At 35.9% G+C, this 21,203-nt stretch overlaps 1 protein-coding gene across 1 annotated transcript in view; it reads left to right on the forward strand.

Annotated features, from left to right (window-relative positions):
* Positions 1–21,203, forward strand: part of PJA2 (praja ring finger ubiquitin ligase 2) — an 80,655-nt gene that overhangs the window by 12,163 nt on the left and 47,289 nt on the right. The window contains exons 2-4 of the mRNA XM_082622812.1: positions 12,693–12,810; positions 14,442–14,642; positions 16,101–17,151. Coding sequence (XP_082478938.1) covers positions 12,780–12,810; positions 14,442–14,642; positions 16,101–17,151 — 1,283 coding nt within the window. The 5' untranslated portion in view covers positions 12,693–12,779. The remainder of the gene's footprint in view (positions 1–12,692; positions 12,811–14,441; positions 14,643–16,100; positions 17,152–21,203) is intronic.

Below are 21,203 nucleotides of genomic sequence, written 5' to 3' on the forward strand. Positions count from 1 at the left end.
TATGAAACAGCTTTCTAGTGGCATTTGTCAGAGTTTGTCATAAACTCATTTTGTCATGAAGTGTTTATTTCTGAATATATAGCTCAAGTGTGGTAATAATTACAAAATTTTGTATGACTAAAGAATTATCTTACTAAAAGGAAATGCAGGCTAGATAATTATAAAAGTTTGTTTTAAGAGGAATTTTAAGAAACGTTTCTAGGGCACTTTGGAAGCATATATGTAAAGCTAAATATGGGAGAATATAAAATAAATATTCCAGTGGGCTTGGAAGAGTAATCAAGACTTCCCTCTTCAAATCGTTGGATCAAATTGTATTTGTTTCTGAACTAACTTTTTGTTTTGTTCTGTTTTCTATATAACAGTATCTGAGTTTTCGGTGTCCAACATTATGATTCAACATCTGTGTTCATTACAAAGTGATCATTACCAAAAGTCTGGTTACCATTCATTACCATATATTGTTGGTGGGAATATAAATTGGTGCAGCCACTATGGAAAACAATATGGAGGTCCCTTAAAAAATTAAAAATAGAACTATCATCTGATCCAGAAATTCCACTTATGGGTATTTATTTGAAGAAAATGAAAACACTAACTTGAAAAGATATATGCACCCCATGTTCACTGAAGCATCATTTACAACAGCCAAGATATGGGAACAGCCTAAGTGCCCATCAGTGGATAAATAGATAAAGAAGATGTGGGGTGTGTGTGTGTGTGTGTGTGTGTGTGTGTGTGTGTGTATAAATGGGATATTAGCCATTAAAAAGAATGAAATCTTGGTATTGTGACAATATGGGTGGACCTTGAGGGCATTTTGCTAAGAAATCAAACAGAGAAAGACGAATACCATGTGATCTCACATGTGGAATCTTAAAAAACCAAAAAACCCAAACTCATACATACAGAGAACAGATTGGTAGTTGCCAGAGGTGGGGTTAGGAGCAGGCAAAATGGATGAAGGGGGTCAGAAAGTGCAAATTTCCAGTTATAAAATATGTAAGTTATGGACATGTAATGTACAGCATGTTGACTAATAGTTAATAGTTAATAGTACTATGTGGCATATTTGCAAGTTGCTAAGAGAGTAGATTTCAAAAGTTCTTTTCACAAGAAAAAAATTTCATAACTCTGTATAGTGACACATATTAACTAGACTTGTGATTATTTCACAATATATATAAATATTGAATCATTATGTTGTACACCTAATACAATGTTATATGTCATTAACACCTCTTTTTTTTTTCCAAGTGAGTTTTTTTCTGGCTCCCAGCAAATGGATCACAGTGGTATAGATACAGGCTTTCAGTTGAAACTTTTCCTCTGGAAGTTCAACTGATTTCTCTCTCCTTCTGCCTAAAACTTCATTTAAATTATTTAGATGTAAATTCTAAAAGTAAGTGTTCCTGATCCAGTAGCTTTTCAGTGAGTATCTACTAGGTGATAGGTGGAGTGTAAGTGCTAAGCAGCAGTTCTGACACTGTCAACAAGCAAAAGACCAGTATAATTCATTTTGGTACTGTTATCCCTAACATGGCATTTTCCAAGCTGAGAATAAGTAGATATTTTAAAGGGAGAAAATGTACTTTCATGAGATGGTATTAGAAAATCTTCGTTCTGGTGATAGGTGGAAATATAAGAAAATTCAGAATCTAAGTACCCGTAATTGAAATTGCTTGTATTTATCTAATACAGTATAATTTGTTATGCAGCAATAGACCTAGCAGCTCAGAACATTTATTATCTCATAGTTTCTATGGGTCAGAAATTTAGGAGTAACCTGGCTGGGTGGTTTTGGATCAAGGTCTCATGAGGCTACAATCAAGGTGTAGGCTGGAACTGCAGTCATCTGAAGCCTTGACTGGGGCTGGAGGATCTGCGTCCTAGGTGGTTCATTCACATGGCTATTGCCAGAAGACCTCAGTTTCTTCTGGCTTTTGGCAGAAACTGCCAGTTCCTCATCACGTGGACCTTTCCATAGGACTACTTGAGTGATCTTATGGTGTAGCACTCTGGCTTCTCCCAGAGAGAGTGAGCCAAGAGAGTAAGGAGGAAGCTACAATGTCTTCTGTGTCTGAATCTTGTACATCACACACTGTTACTTCTATCATTTTATCTTCATTAGAAAAAAGTCACTAATTATAGCCTACACTTAAAGGGAACAAATTAGGTTCTGCTCTTTGAAGGGAGAAGTATCAAAGAATTTGTGGACATATTATAAAACCAGCACATTATTCTAACAGAGGTATGGTGATGTTACTGAAGTGAGTGGGCTACATCGCAAAAATAATAACAATAAATGTGTAAGTTTTAAGTATTATACAAGCTGGTTTATTAGTTGACTACTCAGTGGTGTAGGAGAACTATGATTCTGAAGGCAATTCAAGGTGTAGGCTTAGTATGTATCAACTTCAGTGTATATTGTGTTCACTTAGATATATGAACATTCATTATTCTGTTTGCTTAAGTCTTTTGCTTTATTACTATTTTATTTTATTTATTTTTTAACATATTTATTAAAGTATAATTGCTTTACATTGTTGTGTTAGTTTCTGCTGTACAACAAAGTGAATCAGCTATATGTATACATATATCCCCATATCCCCTCCCTCTTGCGTCTCCCTCCCACCATCCCTATCCCATCCCTCTAGGTGGTCACAAAGCACCCAGCTGATCTCCCTGTGCTATGCGGGTGCTCCCCACTAGCTATCTGTTTTACATTTGGTAGTGTATATATGTCAGTGCCACTCTCTCATTTCGTCCCGCCTTACCCTTCCCTGCCCTGTGTCCTTAAGTCCAATCTCTACATCTGCATCTTTATTCCTGTCCTGCCCCTAGGTTCTTCAGAACCGTTTTTTTTTTTTTTTTTAGATTCCATATACATGTGTTAGCATACAATATTTGTTTTTCTCTTTCTGACTTGCTTCACTCTGTATGACAGACTCTAGATCCATCCACCTCACTACAAATAACTCAATTTTGTTTCTTTTTATGGCTGAGTAATATTCCATTTTATGAATGTGCCACATCTTCTTTCTCTATTCATCTGTAGATGGACACTTAGGTTGCTTCCATGTCCTGGCTGTTGTAAATAGTGCTGCAATGAACATTCTGGTACATGACTCTTTTTGCATTATGGTCTTCTCAGGGTATATGCCTAATAGTGGGATTACTGGGTCATATGGTAGGTTTTTTTATTTTTAGATTTTAAGGAACGTCCATACTGTTCTCCATAGTGGCTGTATCAATTTACATTCCCACCAAAAGTGTAGGAGGGTTCCCTTTTCTCCACACCCTTTCCAGCATTTCTTGTTTGTAGATTTTTTAATGATGGCCATTCTGACCGGTGTGAGGTAATACCTCATTGTAGTTTTAATTTGCCTTTCTCTAACATTAGTGATGTTGAGCATCCTTTCATGTGTTTGTTGGCAATCTGTATATCTTTGGAGAAATGTCTATTTAGGTCTTCTGCCCATTTTTGGATTGGGTGGGTTTTTTTTTTTGATACTGAGCTGCATGAGCTGCTTGTGTATTTTGGAGATTAATCCTTTGTCAGTTGCTTCATTTGCAAATATTTTCTCCCATTCTGAGGGTTGTCTTTTCATCTTGTTTATGGTTTCCTTTGCTGTGCAAAAGTTTTTAAGTTTCATTAGGTCCCATTTGTTTATTTTTGTTTTTATTTCCATCTCTCTAGGAGGTGGGTCAAAAAGGATCTTGCTGTGATTTATGTCATAGAGCGTTGTGCCTGTGTTTTCCTCTAAGAGTTTTATAGTGTCTAGCCTTACATTTAGGTCTTTAATCCATTTTGAGTTTATTTTTGTGTATGGTGTTAGTGAATGTTCTAATTTCATTCTTTTACATGTAGCTGTCCAGTTTTCCCAGGACCACTAATTGAAGAGGCTGTCTTTTCTCCATTGTATATGCTTGTCTCGTTTATCGAGGATAAGGTGACCATATGTGTGTGGGTTTATCTCTGGGCTTTTCATCCTGTTCCATTGATCTATATTTCTGTTTTTGTGCCAGTACTGTACTGTATTTATTACTGTAGCTTTGTAGTATAGTTTGAAGTCAGGAAGCCAGATTCCTCCAGCTCCATTTTTCTTTCTCAGGATTGCTTTGGCTGTCCAGGGTCTTTTGTGTTTCCATACAAATTGTGAAATTTTTTGTTCTAGTTCTGTGAAAAATGCCAGTGGTAGTTTGATAGGGATTGCATTGAATCTGTTGATTGCTTTGGGTAGTAGAGTCATTGTCACAATGTTGATTCTTTCAATCCAAGAACATGGTATATCTCTCCATCTGTTTGTATCATCTTTAATTTTTTTCATCAGTGTCTTATAGTTTTCTGCATACAGGTCTTTTGTCTCCTTAGGTAGGTTTATTCCTAGGTATTTTATTCTTTTTGTTGCAGTGGTGAATGGGAGTGTTTCCTTAATTTCTTCAGATTTTTCATCATTAGTGTATAGGAATGCGAGAGATTTCTCTGCATTAATTTTGTATCCTGCTACTTTACCAAATTCTTTGATTAGCTCTAGTAGTTTTCTGGTTGCATCTTTAGGATTCTCTATGTATAGTATCATGACATCAGCAAACAGTGATAGCTTTACTTCTTCTTTTCTGATTTGGATTCCTTTTATTTCTTTTTCTTCTCTGATTGCCGTGGCTGAAACTTCCAAAACTATGTTGAATAATAGTGGTGAGAGTGGGCATCCTTGTCTTGTTCCTGATCTTAGAGGAAATCATTTCACTTTTTCACCATTGAGTACTATTTTGTCTGTGAGTTTGTCATATATGACCTTTGTTAATGTTGAGTTAGGTTCCCTCTATGCCCAGTTTCTGGAGAGTTTTTTTTATCATAAATGGTGTTGAATTTTGTCGAAAGCTTTTTCTGCATCTACTGAGATTATCATATGGTTTTTATCCTTCAGTTTCTTAATATGGTGTATCACATTGATTTACAAATATTGAAGAATCCTTGCATTCCTGGGATAAACCCCACTTGGTCATGGTGTATGATCCTTTTAATGTGCTGTTGGATTCTGTTTGCTAGTATTTTGTTGAGGATTTTTGCATCTGTGTTCATCAATGATATTGGCCTGTAGTTTGAGAAGGATAGGTGTTAGCTCTTCTCTAAATGTTTGATAGAATTCGCCTGTGAAACCATTTGGTCCCTGGGCTTTTGTTTGTTGGAAGATTTTTTTTTTTTTTTTTTTTCTGTACGCGGGCCTCTCACTGCTGTGGCCTCTCCCGTTGCGGAGCACAGGCTCCGGACACACAGGCTCCGCGGCCATGGCTCGCGGGCCCAGCCACTCCGCGGCATGTGGGATCTTCCGGGATCGGGGCACGAACCCGTGTCCCCTGCATCGGCAGGCGGACTCTCAACCACTGCGCCACCAGGGAAGCCCCTGTTGGAAGATTTTTAATCACCATTTCAATTTCAGTGCTTGTGATTGATCTGTTTATATTTTCTATTTTTTCCTGGTTCAGTCTTGGAAGGCTGTACTTTTGTAAGAATTTGTCCATTTCTTCCATGTTGTCCATCTTATTGGCATATAGTTGCTTGTAGTAATCTCTCATGATCCTTTGTATTTCTGCAGTGTCACTTGTTGCTTCTCCTTTTTCATTTCTAATTCTATTGATTTCAGTCTTCTCCCTTTTTTTCTTGATGAGCCTGGCTAATGGTTTATCAACTTTTATCAATTGTTTATCTTCTCAAAGAACCAGCTTTTAGTTTTATTGATCTTTGCTATCATTTCCTACATTTCTTTTTCATTTATTTCTGATCTGATCTTTATGATTTCTTTCCTTTGGCTAACGTTGGTTTTTTTTTTTCTTTCTCTAATTGCTTTAGGTGTAAGGTTAGGTTGTTTATTTGAGATGTTTCTTGTTTCTTGAGGTAGGATCATATTGCTATAAACTTCCCTTTTAGAACTGCTTTTGCTGCATCCCATATGTTTTGGGTCATCGTGTTTCTAGGTATTTTTTGAATTCCTCTTTGATTTCTTTGGTGATCTCTTGGTTATTTAGTAGCATATTGTTTAGCCTCCATGTGTTTGTATTTTTTACAGTTTTTTTCCCCTGTAATTGATATCTAGTCTCATAGTGTGGTTGGAAAGGATACTTGATATGATTTCAGTTTTCTTAAATTTACCAAGGCTTGATTTGTGACCCAAGGTATAATCTATCCTGGAGAATGTTCCATGAACACTTGAGGAGAAAGTGTATTCTGTTGTTTCTGAATGGAATGTCCTATAAATATCAATTAATTCCATCTTGTTTAATGTGTCATTTAAAGCTTGTGTTTCCTTATTTTCATTTTGGATGATCTGTCCATTGGTGAAAGTGGGTGGTAAAGTCCCCTACTATTACTGTGTTACCATTGATTTCCCCTTTTATGGCTTTTAGCATTTGCCTTATGTATTGAGGTTCTCCTATGTTGGTTGCATAAATATTTAAATTGTTATATCTTCTTCTTGGATTGATCCTTTGATCATTATGTACTGTCCTTCTTTGTCTCTTGTAATAGTCTTTATTTTAAAGTCTATTTTTCTGATATGAGAATTGCTACTCCAGCTTTCTTTTGATTTCCATTTGCATGGAATATTTTTTTCCTTCCTCTCATTTTCAGTCTGTATGTGTCCCTAGGTCTGAAGTGGGTCTCTTGTAGACAGCATATATACAGGTCTTGTTTTTGTATCCATTCAGCCCCTCTATGTCTTTTGATTGGAGCATTTAATCCATTTACATTTCAGGTAATTATCGATATGTATGTTCCTATTACGATTTTCTTAATTGTTTTGGGTTTGTTATTGTAGACCTTTTCCTTCTCTTGTGTTTCCTGCCTTGAGAAGTTCCTTTAGTATTTGCTGTAAAGCTTTTTTGTTGGTGCTGAATTCTCTTAGCTTTTGCTTGTGTGTAAAGGTTTTAATTTCTCCATCAAATCTGAATGAGATCTTTGCTGAGTAGAGTAATGTTTGTTGTAGGTTTTTCACTTTCATCACTTTAAATATGTCCTGGCACTCCCTCCTGGCTTGCAAAGTTTCTGCTGATAGATCAGCTGTTAACCTTATTGGGATTCCCTTGTATGTTATTTGTTGCTTTTCCCTTGCTGCTTTGAATATTTTTTCTTTGTATTTAATTTTTTATAGTTTACTTAATATGTTTCTTGGGGTGTTTCTTCTTGGATTTATCCTTTATTGGACTCTGCATTTCCTGTACTCGATTGACTATTTCCTCTCCCATGTTAGGGAAGTTTTCAACTATAATCTCTTCAAATATATTCTCAGTCCTTTATTTTTCTCTTCTTCTTCTGGGACCCCTAAAATTCGAATGTTGATGTGTTTAATGTTGTCCCAGAAGTCTCTGAGACTGTCCTCAATTTTTTTCATTATTTTTTCTTTATTCAGCTCTGCAGTAGTTATTTCCACCATTTTATCTTCCGGGTCACTTATCCGTTTTTCTGCCTCAGTTAATCTGCTGTTGATTCCTTTTAGAGAATTTTTAATTTCATTTATTGTGTTGTTCATCATTGTTTGTTTGCTCTTTAATTTTTCCACGTCCTTGTTAAAGGGTTCTTGTATTTTCTTCTATTTCCAAGATTTTGAATTATCTTTACTATCATTATTCTGAATTCTCTTTCACATAGATTGCTTATCTCCTCTTCATTTGTTTGGTCTGGTTGGTTTTTACCTTGCTCCTTCATCTGCTGTGTATTTCTCTTCTTCTTTTGCTTACCTTACTTTGTTTGGGGTCTCCTTTTTGCAGGCTGCAGGTTCATAGTTCCCGTTGTTTTTGGTGTCTGCCCCCATTGGGTAAGGCTGGTTCAGTGCGTTATGTAGGCTTCCTAGTGGAGGGGACTGGTGCCTGTGTTCTGCTGAATGAGGCTGGATCTTTTCTTTCTGGTGGGCAGGACCGTGTCAGGTGGTGTGTTTTGTGGTGTCCGTTAACTTATGATTTTAGGCAGCCTCTCTGCTAATGGGTGGGGCTGTGTTCCTGTCTTGCTGGTTGTTTGGCATGGGGTGTCTAGCACTGGAGCTTGCTGGTCGTTGAGTCAAGCTGGGTCTTAGCATTGAGACGGAGATCTCTGGGAGAGCTCTCGCGGATTGATATTACGTGGGGCCCGGAGGTTTCTGGTGGTCCAGTGTCCTGAACTCAGCTCTCCCACCTCAGAGGCTGATGCCTGACACCCGGCTGGAACACCAAGACCTTGGCAGCCACACGGCCAGGTATGTGGGGAGTTTCTTGCCTTTTGGGAAGTCTGAGATCTTCTGCCAGCGTTTAGTAGGTGTTCTGTAGGAGTTGTTCCACATGTAGATGTATTTTTGATGTATTTGTGGGGAGGAAGGTGATCTCGCATCTTAACTCCTCTACCATCTTGAAGGTCTTCTTTTATTACTATTTTAGATTTTTAGTTTTCTGAATTAGTTCTACTACCACTAGCTTTCATTTAATGTGTGTAAGTATAAGAGTTGGAGTTAGAATATAAGTATTCCCAACTCTTCATCTCTTTTCATTATATTTTCATATTTCCATCAGAGAAAGGAACACAGAATTGCCATTCATTCATTCATCCCTTTTTTCACAACTGTTTAAATTCGTATCTTGTTAGAGAATGTAAAGACAGTGCATTTAATAGACATAATGCACTTAAAGCAAGGTCTTTATCTTTAAATTCACCACAGTCTTTCAATTCTGCTGTGGGAGGTGTACACCCCATACCCATGCTTTTCCTTGTATTCTTTTGAAGGTTGTTTCCATTGCCTATCTAGAGCTGCTGGTGTACTATACTAGTTAAAATGATAAATGATGATATCTAGGTAAATAACTGGAAGATCTAGAATTAATACTTCCCTGATTAACTCCTTTAATTCTTAGACAGCATATTTATGGAGTTTTTTTGTTTTTTTGTTTTTTGGTTATTTTTGTTTGTTTGTTTTTATAATTAGAAAGACGTATGTGAAGATTCCAAAGCATTTGAGATGAATAATCATCACAAGTAGAGAGGAATCATATGTTACTTATTAAGTGAATAGTACTAACAAAGGAAACGTTGCTTTAGAGAAAACTCAGAATCCAAATGTTCCCAATAAACTTTAGATACAAATTTGGCACTGATGAATTAATCATTTTAATCTTGACACTTTAATCTTTAATCTTAAAGGTCTTTATTCTTTATTATTTATCCTCTCCTCCCTGTTTTGCTTTGTTTTCTCTTTTATACTTCAGAGATAGGAATGAGTTACATTTGTCTACATAGCTGGCCTCAGATAAAATAGAGATAATTAGTGTCTACAGAGAAATTCTAGTCTACATTTTATTCGTAAGACGAGCCACTATTGAAAATGATGATGATGATGATAGAAGAAGAAGGGAATAAGAAAGTGCAAGAAATTTTAAAAATTATTGTAGAGAATATTGGAAGGCTGGAATTTAAAGCAGATGAAAGCTACCATTCCGTAAATTGAAAATGAGAAAGAAAAGTTTAGAGACAAAGGATTAAGCTACGTGGGCCAAATACAGTGAAAATAGGAAGGAAAAGAAAAAAGGACATCTTTGAGACAATCTAATGAAAGCCTTTAAATTAAAGCAGCCCTACTAGGGCTATGCCATAGAAATTTTTTAAATGGCCTAAGAAAGTCCTTGCGAAATTATAGAATACTGTTTATTAAGAGAACATCCTAATTATTCCGAAGAGAAAAATTGGTTTACCTAGAAAAGGATGAGAAATAAACTGGCAGAACAGTTTCTTAACAGCAACATGGGATGCTTAGAAAACATTGCCTTTTAGAGTTTGTAAAAAATGATTTTGTTTTGACCTATATCCAAAGTGTAAGGGAAAGATGAAAACATTTTGACATGCAAAGACTCAGTGTTTGCCTCCTTACATAAAATTCCTGAAATAATTACTTGAAGATCTTCTAGTAAAGACAAAACAAACAAATGCACACCCCTTCCCAAAACAAACAAAAGAAAGGAAAACATGGGTTTCAAATTAGGGGACCTAACTCAGAAGTACCATCAAAAGTTAGCACAGAAGTAGTTGGATCTTGAAAACAAGTAGACTAAATTTATATCAGGATGTTGGAGGGCTCCAAAAAGAATCTTTTAGAAGGAAGTGGATTCATGTTGAAGAAAAGTATGATTAAGAAACAGAGCGATTTTCATGATTTTGTACTCTTAACAGCACTCTCTCTTAACAGCACATTCTGATCAGGCATTTATACCCACTGTTCTACCAAAGGTGCCCCGTGTCAAGAACTCCAGTAATCTTCCATGTTGCTAAGTCTAGTGGTCAATTATAGATCCTTGTCGTACTTTACCTTTTAGCAGCATTGGCACAGTGGATCAATTCTTTGGTCTAAAGCACTGTCTTCATTTGACATCCACACTCCTGGATTTTTTCTTTTCTCTCAAAAGCCCCTCTCATTGGTCGGTTTTCCTGATACTTCTTTTTCCCTGGCCTCTTAATTTCGGATCATCTCAGGGTTCAGCCCGTGAACTTCTTTCCTTCTCCAAGCCTACTTAGACATCTCTTCCAAGTTCAAGCCCTTTTGAATATTGTCTATATCCTGATAACTCCCAAATTATACTGGCAGTTCAGAATTGTCCAGTGAACTCCAGCATCCTATTTAACATTTCTACTTGAATATCTAATAGATATCTCAAATTTAACACATCCAGAACTAAACTCAAGATACTTTCTCCAAACCTATGTCTTCCACAAATTTTCCTGTCAGTTAATGGCAACTCTGTTTTTCTAGTTGCCCAGGCTATAAAACTTAGAGTCAACCTCAAATCCTTACCTTCTTTCATAACCTATATCAGAAAACTTTGTTGGCTCTACTTTCACAGTATAGCCAGAATCTGACCATTTCTCACCACCTGTTTTTACTCTGGTCCAAACCACTGTGATCTCTTGTCAGTATTTCCATAGCTTTCTAGCCAGTCTCCCTGCCTTTGACCTTGTTCCCCTTCATCTAAACACAGTAGCCAGAGTGTTCCTTTTAAAACAGAAGTTCTCTTCTCAGAACTGTTTGGTGGTTTTCCCTCTCACTCAAAATAAAACCTACATTTCTTCTATTATCCTGTAAAGACCTATGTAGTCTGTTCCACCTTACTCCCTTCTCCCTAATTAACTTTCTAACCTCATCTGTTACTTTCTCTCTTCCTCATTCCATCCCAGACTTCTTGCTAAGGTAAATTCTGGAAATTCTTACTTCAGGATCTTCTTTTTATTCTGCTGAGAATGTTCTTTCCCTAGGTTTACACGTGGCTCTCTCCTCACAGGTGTTTGCTCAAATGATCCCTTCTCAGTGAGGCCTTCCCTAACCACACTACTTTAAACTGCACACCCCTAGCAGCTCTTTATTCTCTGCTCTATTTTGCTCCATAGTATTTATTGTCTAACATATCTTTATTTTTTACTTATTTGTTTAATGTCTATACCCCATACTGCAGTTTTAGGAGGGCAGGAATATTTGTCTATTTTGTTCATTGTTATATCCTCAGCACTGAAAATAGTGCCTGGAATATTGCCTTATTTCAAAGAAAAGACTTTGGGTAAAATACTCATGAACTTAAATCCATGGCCAACCTTTGAGTCTGCCATGTATTATACTGTGAATCTGTGAAGATTCAAGTTAATTGTGGATTATTTTTCTTACTATTAAAACAATATTAATCAGAGCTTGTGTTTTTGCCAGTATGGTAGAATTATTTTCTTGACATTCTCTTACCCTTTAGCTATTGTTAACCATCTGACTTGATTTAGCTATATTAGAACATTACTGTACAACCTTTTGCTGAATTTATAATTTATATGGGAGAATGTGTGTACTTTTATGTATGTTAATTTATAGCTATACATGGCTAGATAGATAACATATACAGTTAAACTAATTTTCAGAACTATCATCTTGTAACAACTTTAAGTTGGTGGTAGGCAGTTTAGCAATAGCTTGTGTTTAAGTAATTAAAGTATTTAATTAAAAAGCTAAGCTCTTGACAAACTTTAAAAAAAGCACAGGTTGCAACTTTTAAAATAGTAAATAAATGGATTAATTTCAAAACAGATGAAGTCATTTTATACTTTGCACGGTAAATTTTAGTTCTTCTAATTTAGAATGGGTTTTTCTTTGGGATTAAAATATCTGAATCGTCAACTGACTTATTGTAAAGAACAAGTGTATCATTTTTATACACATTAATTATTAATTGTCATAAGCCACTATACATTTTTAAAATGTACCACTATACATTTTTAAAATGAAGTTTGTATTCTTAGGGTTAACTTCTTTTAACAATGCCAGGGCTAAAGGAACTTTAGTGCTTGATGGAGAAGCAGATAGTGTGTAGTAGACCCCCAAGCAGTTTGGTCACATACCCCAATCAACACTTCTCCCAGTATATTTGCTTATTTACTTATAAATTATTTGTGTGTTATTATCATTGTCAATCTTAAGGATGATATATACTTAAGGCAAGGTTTTTCAAGAGGAGGTCTAAATCTCTTTCAAATAGCCATGTTCATAGTTTTGAGGTTTTTTGATTGACTTGACAGATCCAATTGTGTTTTTCTCTGTTATTATGGGCTAGCTAAGAACTTCACTAGGAGAAGTAGTATTAGTTTTGCTATTTTTGTTTTGTGCCTGTATTATTAATATTTTGTTTAATCCATGGTTTCTTTGTAGGAATCTCCTGCAGCTTATCTATTGTGTGAGTAAAAACTAAATCACATCCATAATTCCACTGATTTGGGCACACAAAAACTGCCATATATGTCACAGTATACTGAAAAAGAGCCAGCAGGTAAGCAAGGTGTCTCTGTCAGTTCCTCTACATTGAGAACTTCATATTTTTCCTTCCAGATTCCTTAAGTACCATACGTGATGTGTGATCATGGTCTTACTTAAGGCTAGTTTCAATCCATGTGTTGAATATTTATAAAGCTTAATTTCTAATTTTTGATACAAAAATGAGTATAAATAGAGACTCATATTTTCTTTCCATACCCCCTTGGCATCTATTGTGCTTTTCACTTTGGAGACTATTCTTTTGGAGGTGTTGTTAAGGGTACTGGTCTGGAGTCAAAATATTGGGTTATTGGACAAGTTTCTTAAATAATTCATTTTAACCCTAGTTTTTTATTCTTTAAAATAAAATACAGTCAGGTTTGTGAGGGGATGAAGTAACAATGTAACACTTGGTATCATATATTATAATGTTATAAATACAGGTTTGTTTTTGTGCTTAAAAGCAATTATATTTCTTATTCTAATGCAATAAAACAAAAATGTGTAACTTTTTCATTTATTGACTATTCCGTAAACTGTGAGAAAATATTTTGTTTAGTTCCTGCATAATATATGTAAAACTCAATTGACTAAGCAAACTTTTGCTATATGTATATATGAGATAACGTCCTACTCAGTAAAAGATGCTACTGTTGCTACTATATATCCCTCAGGCATCAGAACTTAGTATTCGAATTGTTCAAATGTTGATGGCTTTTTCTTTTCATACATACCATATGTATACCATTGGTAGTTTTGAAAAGTTTGACTTGGCTCACCACTATTTTCTTTTGGAGAATTTTACCTGACCCTGATCTTTGGGATATATATATATATATATATATTTTTTTTAATTTTATTTATTTATTTATGGCTGTGTTGGGTCTTCGTCTCTGTGCGAGGGCCTTCTCCAGTTGCGGCAAGTGGGGGCCACTCCTCATCACGGTGCGCGGGCCTCTTATTATCGCGGCCTCTCTTGTTGCGGAGCACAGGCTCCAGACGTGCAGGCTCAGTAATTGTGGCTCACGGGGCCAGCTGCTCCACGGCATGTGGGATCTTCCCAGACCAGGGCTCGAACCCACGTCCCCTGCATTGGCAGGCAGACTCTCAACCACTGCACCACCAGGGAAGCCCTGGGATATATTTTATTGTGGTCCCGTTAGTTCTTTATAATAGTACAGATACCATTTAAAGAAATTACTTGTTACCTTTGACTGGAATTTATTCACTTTTAATGTAATTGAAACCATCGTATCATGTATGTGTGAATAATTCACTCAACAAATATGTATTGAGCACTTATACATAAGGTACTTTGATAACTTGGAGAATCATTCTCCAATCCTTAAGGAGCTTTTACAGTATAGTAATTCGGCAAGTGGAAAAAATTTGGGGTAAGTAACCTTATAAAAATCTGAAATACCTTAAAGGAACCAAACTTTAAAAGATATTTTGGGGGATAAGGGGGTCACGTAACTCTCATAATGTAGTATTTCATGTTTTCTTTTCGAGTATGTTTTATATTACTAGTAAGGGGCATTTGATGTTCAGTAGCATATGATTTGGCAATATATGTTGAAACATCACCCCAAATGTCAGAATAAGAGTCATTGCTGTGCCTCTTTTATTTTTAACTCTGTTTTTCAGCAATGGATCAAGAATCCAGCAAGGCGGCCTGGCCCAAACCAGCAGGAGGATATCAGACAATCACAGGCAGGCGATATGGCAGAAGACATGCATATGTCAGTTTCAAACCGTGTATGACCAGACATGAAAGAAGCTTAGGTAGGGCTGGTGATGACTATGAAGTGTTGGAACTAGATGATGTTCCAAAAGAAAATTCCTCAGGTATGCAACATGGGATTATTTAAAAGCTATTAATAACCATGTAAAAATTGATCTTGTAATATTTGAAATAGTGAGTGGGTTTTATGTGTGTCTCTGAGTATAAATGCTATACATTTCCTATCAAGAAATTCATTTCAAAATTTTCTATTAACTTAATAGTGTATACATTTAAACATAGAAAAAGATAGAATGTGCCCAATCATTAAACTATAACTACATTGTCATGGCAGTGATTACATGTTGTCACATCCTTCAGCCAGAGGAAATCTTCATCTTTCAATCCAAAAAAATTTTTAATGTGAACTGAGTATATTTTTCCCTGCATATTACATTTAAATAGCTTTTTGTTGTTTTATTTGTATCTCAATAATTTAACTTGGTTAAGTTGATTCTTTTAGAATCGTATAAAATATAAATGTCAAGTAATATATAGTTATTTAATTAAAATTTCCTAATTATTCATTAGTTTGAAAAAGTATTTTGCAGGTATCCATGTACTATAACTACACATTTTTGGACTGGAATGTCATTTTCCTCTTGTCCTGAGCAAACTTGATAATTCTAGGTTATTTTTTTTTACTGTCATTTATATACAAGAATCTGAATTATTAGCTAAGGTCATTCTGTTAAAGCAGCCTTTTTGTGATATGACAAGACTTCCCTTCAGTTATTTATAAATTTTTGTTCCAACAGGTCTTAGCATCTTCATTTTTTGTTATTACATTAGTGGTGGTAAAAGATACTCATGTTTAAAGTAATTTGTAGAGTAGATAGGATTTTACTCTTGTCTCAGAATTCTGACAAACTATGACAAAGAGAATCAACATATTGACTCTTTTGTTGTTTTTCACTGATAGCTGTAACATAGTTAAAGTTAACTCATTCTAGATATATTTTAACAATTCATTTTGGGGATAGAAATCTAATATTATGTATCTAGGGACTGAGATATAATCTTCTACACTGACATAAAACACAGTAGAGTCTCATTTCTGTTAGATCTATATATAGCCTGTTCTTATATCTATTATAACCACCTTTTAAAAAATCTACATGTAATAAAGTAATTTAAGTCTGAATTGCACAGTCCAACAACTGGGAAGGCAGATTGGTTACCCTGTGACTTCACTTATGCCTCTCATTGTTAGTCTCTCATTAGCCTCTCTTTTAAATGTCTTTTACAGAATGTTTTAGGTATTAGGATTTAGGTGAAAAACCTACAGAAGACATCTGAGGGAGAGGATATTAAGAGGCTGCACAGTGGCATAAATGAACTCATAGGGTAACCAGTCTGCCCTCCCAGTTAAGTTAGGGAGCCTAGAAGCACCTGTCAGAGAAATTCACTCATATTCTCAAATAAGTAATAATTGGTATGATTTCTAGTTAAAGAGTCATTATTAAATAAAACATTATCTAAATTAATCCCTCTAAATATGTTTTCTTTTGTTCCCTATGAAGGTTCCTGTCCATTGGATCAAGTTCATTCTTCTTTACCCAATTATCCTTTATTTGAAAAAACGGAAGCAGAAATTCCCATTTGTGATACAGCATTGAATCAAACCGTTGAGAGCAGTCCATCCTTTGCTGCAGTACATCATAGCAAGGAAGGCAGGGAGACCTTAGGAAGCAGTACAGATCTTCACAATCATTCTGAGGGAGAATATACTTCAGGAGTTTGTAATGCTTCAAGTGTCCAAAATGGAATTACATTGGTTCATACTGACTCTTATGATCCAGATGGCAGACACGGAGAGGATAATGACCGTCATCAGCTCTCTGCAGACGTTGTGGAAGGTGGTAGATATCAGGAAGCATTGGGCAATACAGTGTTTGAGTTGGAAAATGGAGAGGTAGAGGCATACACTGGTCTTTCACCAACAGTTCCCTCTTTTAACTGTGAATTAAGAGATGAGTTTGAAGAGGTAGATTCAGCACCTTTAGTGAAAAGTTCAACTGGTGATACTGAGTTTGTCAATCAGAACAATCAGGAATTTCAGAGGTCCTCTTCTGAGGATGAAGTGGTTAGAAAGAAACAACAAAATAATACTAGCCAGGAGAGACAGAGAGAAAATTCAGTTGAAGATTCAGCCTGTGCTCCCAGGCATATTTGCAGTGAGCAAAATACCAGTGATAGGGGCAAAAACCAGGGAAGTTCTCCTGAACAGGTAGTGAGGCCCAAAGTTAGGAAACTGATAAGTTCAAGCCAGGTGGACCAAGAAACAGGTTTTAATAGGCATGAGGCTAAACAAAGAAGTGTTCAGAGGTGGAGAGAGGCTTTGGAAGTTGAGGAAAATGGCTCAGATGACCTCTTAATAAAATGTGATGACTATGATGGAGAACATGATTGTATGTTCTTGGATCTGCCTTTCGCAAGAGTTACACAGAGGGAAACAGAAGATAACCAAATAACACCAGAAAATGGAGCCACAGGAAGGCAAGAAGTTGTGGATAACACGTTTTGGAATGGCTGTGGAGATTATTACCAACTGTATGACAAAGATGAAGATAGGTAAGGTTTCGTGCTGTGCTTTGTGAGATGGTTTAGTGAGCAAAGTGGTTTATTTCTAGTTACATGATATGTGGTGGATGGGCTGTCTGACATGGTCAGGGAATTAGATATTTTGACTTATCAAATCTTCTTATTTACTGAGTGGTAACCATACATGTAAACTGGTTAGTTTTTCACAGAAACTCTCTTTGAGGGATTTCAGGAGTTTACAGAAATTATAAGTTCAGGTAATGGTTATTCATTATTATAAAAAGATAGAGCTACTAATTATTTCAGTTCATGGTATTTCAGTTAATAAAATGCAAGGTAAACATTGTATTGTATTTTAAAAAATTTCTAAGCCAGTCTGGGTTTAAAAAGTGATTAAAACCACAGAAAATTTTGATTGGTAATATTGCATTAACTTTGCCAGTATTTACTAATATCACCTGTTTATTCTTCCTGTTGCTGTTCCTGTCACTGTTTATTTTTTACTTATTTTTGTTTAGCATTTTCATTAACAACTTTATGTGGTACATTCTATTATTTTCTGCATTTGTAGATGAAACTGAGGCATAAGAGCACTTACTAACTTCCTAAGGTCACAAAGCTAGTAAAAGGTGGAGCTGGAATTTGATTATCTACTTACTGACTAACTCCAGGCTCTGTGTTCTTCACTGTAATTTACTATTTTCAAGAGAACATATAACTTTTCTTATAATAAGCATTCTGATTCCTCTTACATAGATTCCTTTTTTTCCAAACTGTAGGACAACAGAAAGAACAGAGAAATGGAGAATTTCTTTGTCCAACTGCTAACTTTTCATTACCTCAGAGTCACTTTCACCTATCCTTTTAAGCTAGTGGGAACCCTTGCCATGCTCCATTACAGTTCAATTTCAAGATTTTATTAATTTAAAGAAATAGTTGTTTTTGTTTGTTTGTTTGTTTTTGCGGTACCCGGGCCTCTCACTGTTGTGGCCTCTCCCATTACGGAGCACAGGCTCCGGACGCGCAGGCTCAGTGGCCATGGCTCACGGACCCAGCCGCTCCGCGGCACGTGGGATCCTCCCGGACTGGGGCACGAACCCATGTCCCCTGCATCGGCAGGCGGACTTTCAACCACTGTGCCACCAGGGAAGCCCCAGAAATAGTTTTTTTTAACTAGAAAGTACTATAAAGGAAGAAATTTATCCTTTTGAATATGAATGCATTTTATATATTTTACTTCATATCATAAAGTTAATAAAATCTTTGATTTTCATTGGATGTATGAATTAAGCTTCCGTAGTATAGTATAAGTAACTTGTAGAAACAATTTAAAATACTTCTACTGCTATCTTGAAGTTTGTAAACTTCAAGGGTTAGCAGACAATATTTATGTAACCTACTATTTTCTAAGCTAAGAATAAAGTTAGTTAAGAACTTTTGCCTGGGACTTCCCTGGCAATCCAGTGATTAGGATGCTGCACTTCCACTGCAGGGGGCACAGGTTCTATCCCTGGCTGGGGAACTAAGATTTTGTATGCCATGTGGTGCGGCCAATTAAAAAAAGAAAAAAAAAAGAACTTGTGCCTGATTTATTTCTCTTTTTCAGTTTAGGTCCACAGTCTTTTATCCAAAATCCGCAAAGTTCTAAAAACAGAAATTGACAACAAAACTTGACCTAATATTAACTTACTTGATGGTAGATCTAGATCTAAATTAAAACGAGGACTATTTTCAAGTATTCATACTTTTTGCTACAGAAATATGAAAGTGTTTGATTTCTGGGTGCTGGCTTAGACCCTAGTGAGAATTGTTAAATAGTATATCTAAGCATTTTTTACTACATTTTGCTTTTTTGAAGAAAATCATTTAATTTGGCTGTGCTTTCTCCATTATAGACACTAATCAAAAATAAAAGCTTCTTTTGTTTGCTTTTTATAGTTAGGCCTGATGTCATCTAATGAAGTTGATGAAATATTTACACTGTTTTCCAACCTCACGAAAAAGGGTAGTTTTCTTGGCTCTTGGTTTTTTAAATTTTATTTAATTAATTAATTAATTAATTTTTCTTTAACATCTTTATTGGAGTATAATTGCTTTACAATGGTATGTTAGTTTCTGCTTTATAACAAAATGAATCAGTTATACATATATACATATCCCCATATCTCTTCCCTCTTGTGTCTCCCTCCCACCCTCCCTATCCCACCCTCTAGGTGGTCACAAAGCACCGAGCTGATCTACCTGTGCTCTGCAGCTGCTTCCCACTAGTTATCTGTTTTACATTTGGTAGTGTATATATGTCCATGCCACTCTCTCACTTCGTCCCAGTTTACCCTTCCCCCTCCCCGTATCCTCAAGTCCATTCTCTAGTAGGTCTGCGTCTTTATTCCCGTCTTGCCCCTAGGTTCTTCATGACCATTTTTTATTTGTTTTTTAGATTCCATATATATGTGTTAGCATACGGTATTTGTTTTTCTCTTTCTGACTTCACTCCGTATGACAGACTCTAGGTTCATCCACCTCACTACAAATAACTCAATTTCGTTTCTTTTTATGGCTGAGTAATATTCCATTGTATGTATGTGCCACATCTTCTTTATCCATTTATCTGTCGATGGACACTTAGGTTGCTTCCATGTCCTGGCTATTGTAAATAGAGCTGCAGTGAACATTGTGGTACATGACTCTTTTTGAATTATGGTTTTCTCAGGGTATATGCCCAGTAGTGGGATTGCTGGGTCATATGGTAATTCTATTTTTAGTTTTTTAAGGAACGTCCATACTGTTCTCCATAGTGGTTGTGTCAATTTACATTCCCATCAACAGTGCAACAGGGTTCCCTTTTCTCCACACCCTCTCCAGCATAATATTGTTTGTAGATTTTTTTATGATGGCCATTCTGACTGGTGTGAGATGATATCTCATTATAGTTTTGATTTGCATTTCTCTAATGATTAATGATGTTGAGCTTTCTTTCATGTGTTTGTTGGCAATCTGTATATCTTCTTTGGAGAAATGTCTATTTAGGTCTTCTGCCCATTCTTGGATTGGGTTGTTTGTTTTTTTAATATTGAGATGCATGAGCTGCTTGTAAATTTTGGAGATTAATCCTCTGTCAGTTGCTTCATTTGCAAATATTTTCTCCCATTCTGAGGGTTGTCTTTTCATCTTGTTTATGGTTTCCCTTGCTGTGCAAAAGCTTTTAAGTTTCATTAGGTCCCATTTGTTTATTTTTGTTTTTATTTCCATTTCTCTAGGAGGTGGGTCAAAAAGGATCTTGCTGTGATTTATGTCACAGAGTGTTCTGCCTGTGTTTTCCTCTAAGAGTTTGATAGGGTCTGCCCTTACATTTAGGTCTTTAATCCATTTTGAGTTTATTTTTGTGTATGGTGTTAGGGAGTGTTCTAATTTCATTCTTTTACATACAGCTGTCCAGTTTTCCCAACACCACTTATTGAAGAGGCTGTCTTTTCTCCATTGTATATTCTGGCCTCCTTTATCAAAGATAAGGTGACCATATGTGCTTGGGTTTATCTCCCGGCTTTCTATCCTGTTCCATTGATCTATATTTCTGTTTTTGTGCCAGTACCATACTGTCTTGATGACTGTAGCTTTGTAGTGTAGTCTGAAGTCAGGGAGCCTGATTCCTCCAGCTCCGTTTTTCTTTCTCAAGATTGCTTTGGCTATTCGGGGTCTTTTGTGTTTCTGTACAAATTGTGAAATTTTTTTTCTAGTTCTGTGAAAAATTCCAGTGGTAGTTTGATAGGGATTGCACTGAATCTGTAGATTGCTTTGGGTAGTAGATTCATTTTCACAATGTTGATTCTTCCAATCCAAGAGCATGGGATATCTCTCTATCTGTTTGTATCATCTTTAATTTCTTTCATCCGTGTCTTATAATTTTCTGCATACAGGTCTTTTGTCTCCTTAGGTAGGTTTATTCCTAGATATTTTATTCTTTTTGTTGCAGTGGTAAATGGTAGTGTTTTCAGCTCTTGGTTTTTAAATTGATTTTTGTTGTTGTTGTTGTCGTTAATTGTAGTGTTGTTTTGTTTGCCTAGAATGATTCTGGACTTTTAAGG

Source organism: Mesoplodon mirus, assembly GCF_964341445.2.
Source record: "Mesoplodon mirus genome assembly, chromosome: 5".
Lineage (NCBI taxonomy): Eukaryota > Metazoa > Chordata > Mammalia > Artiodactyla > Ziphiidae > Mesoplodon > Mesoplodon mirus.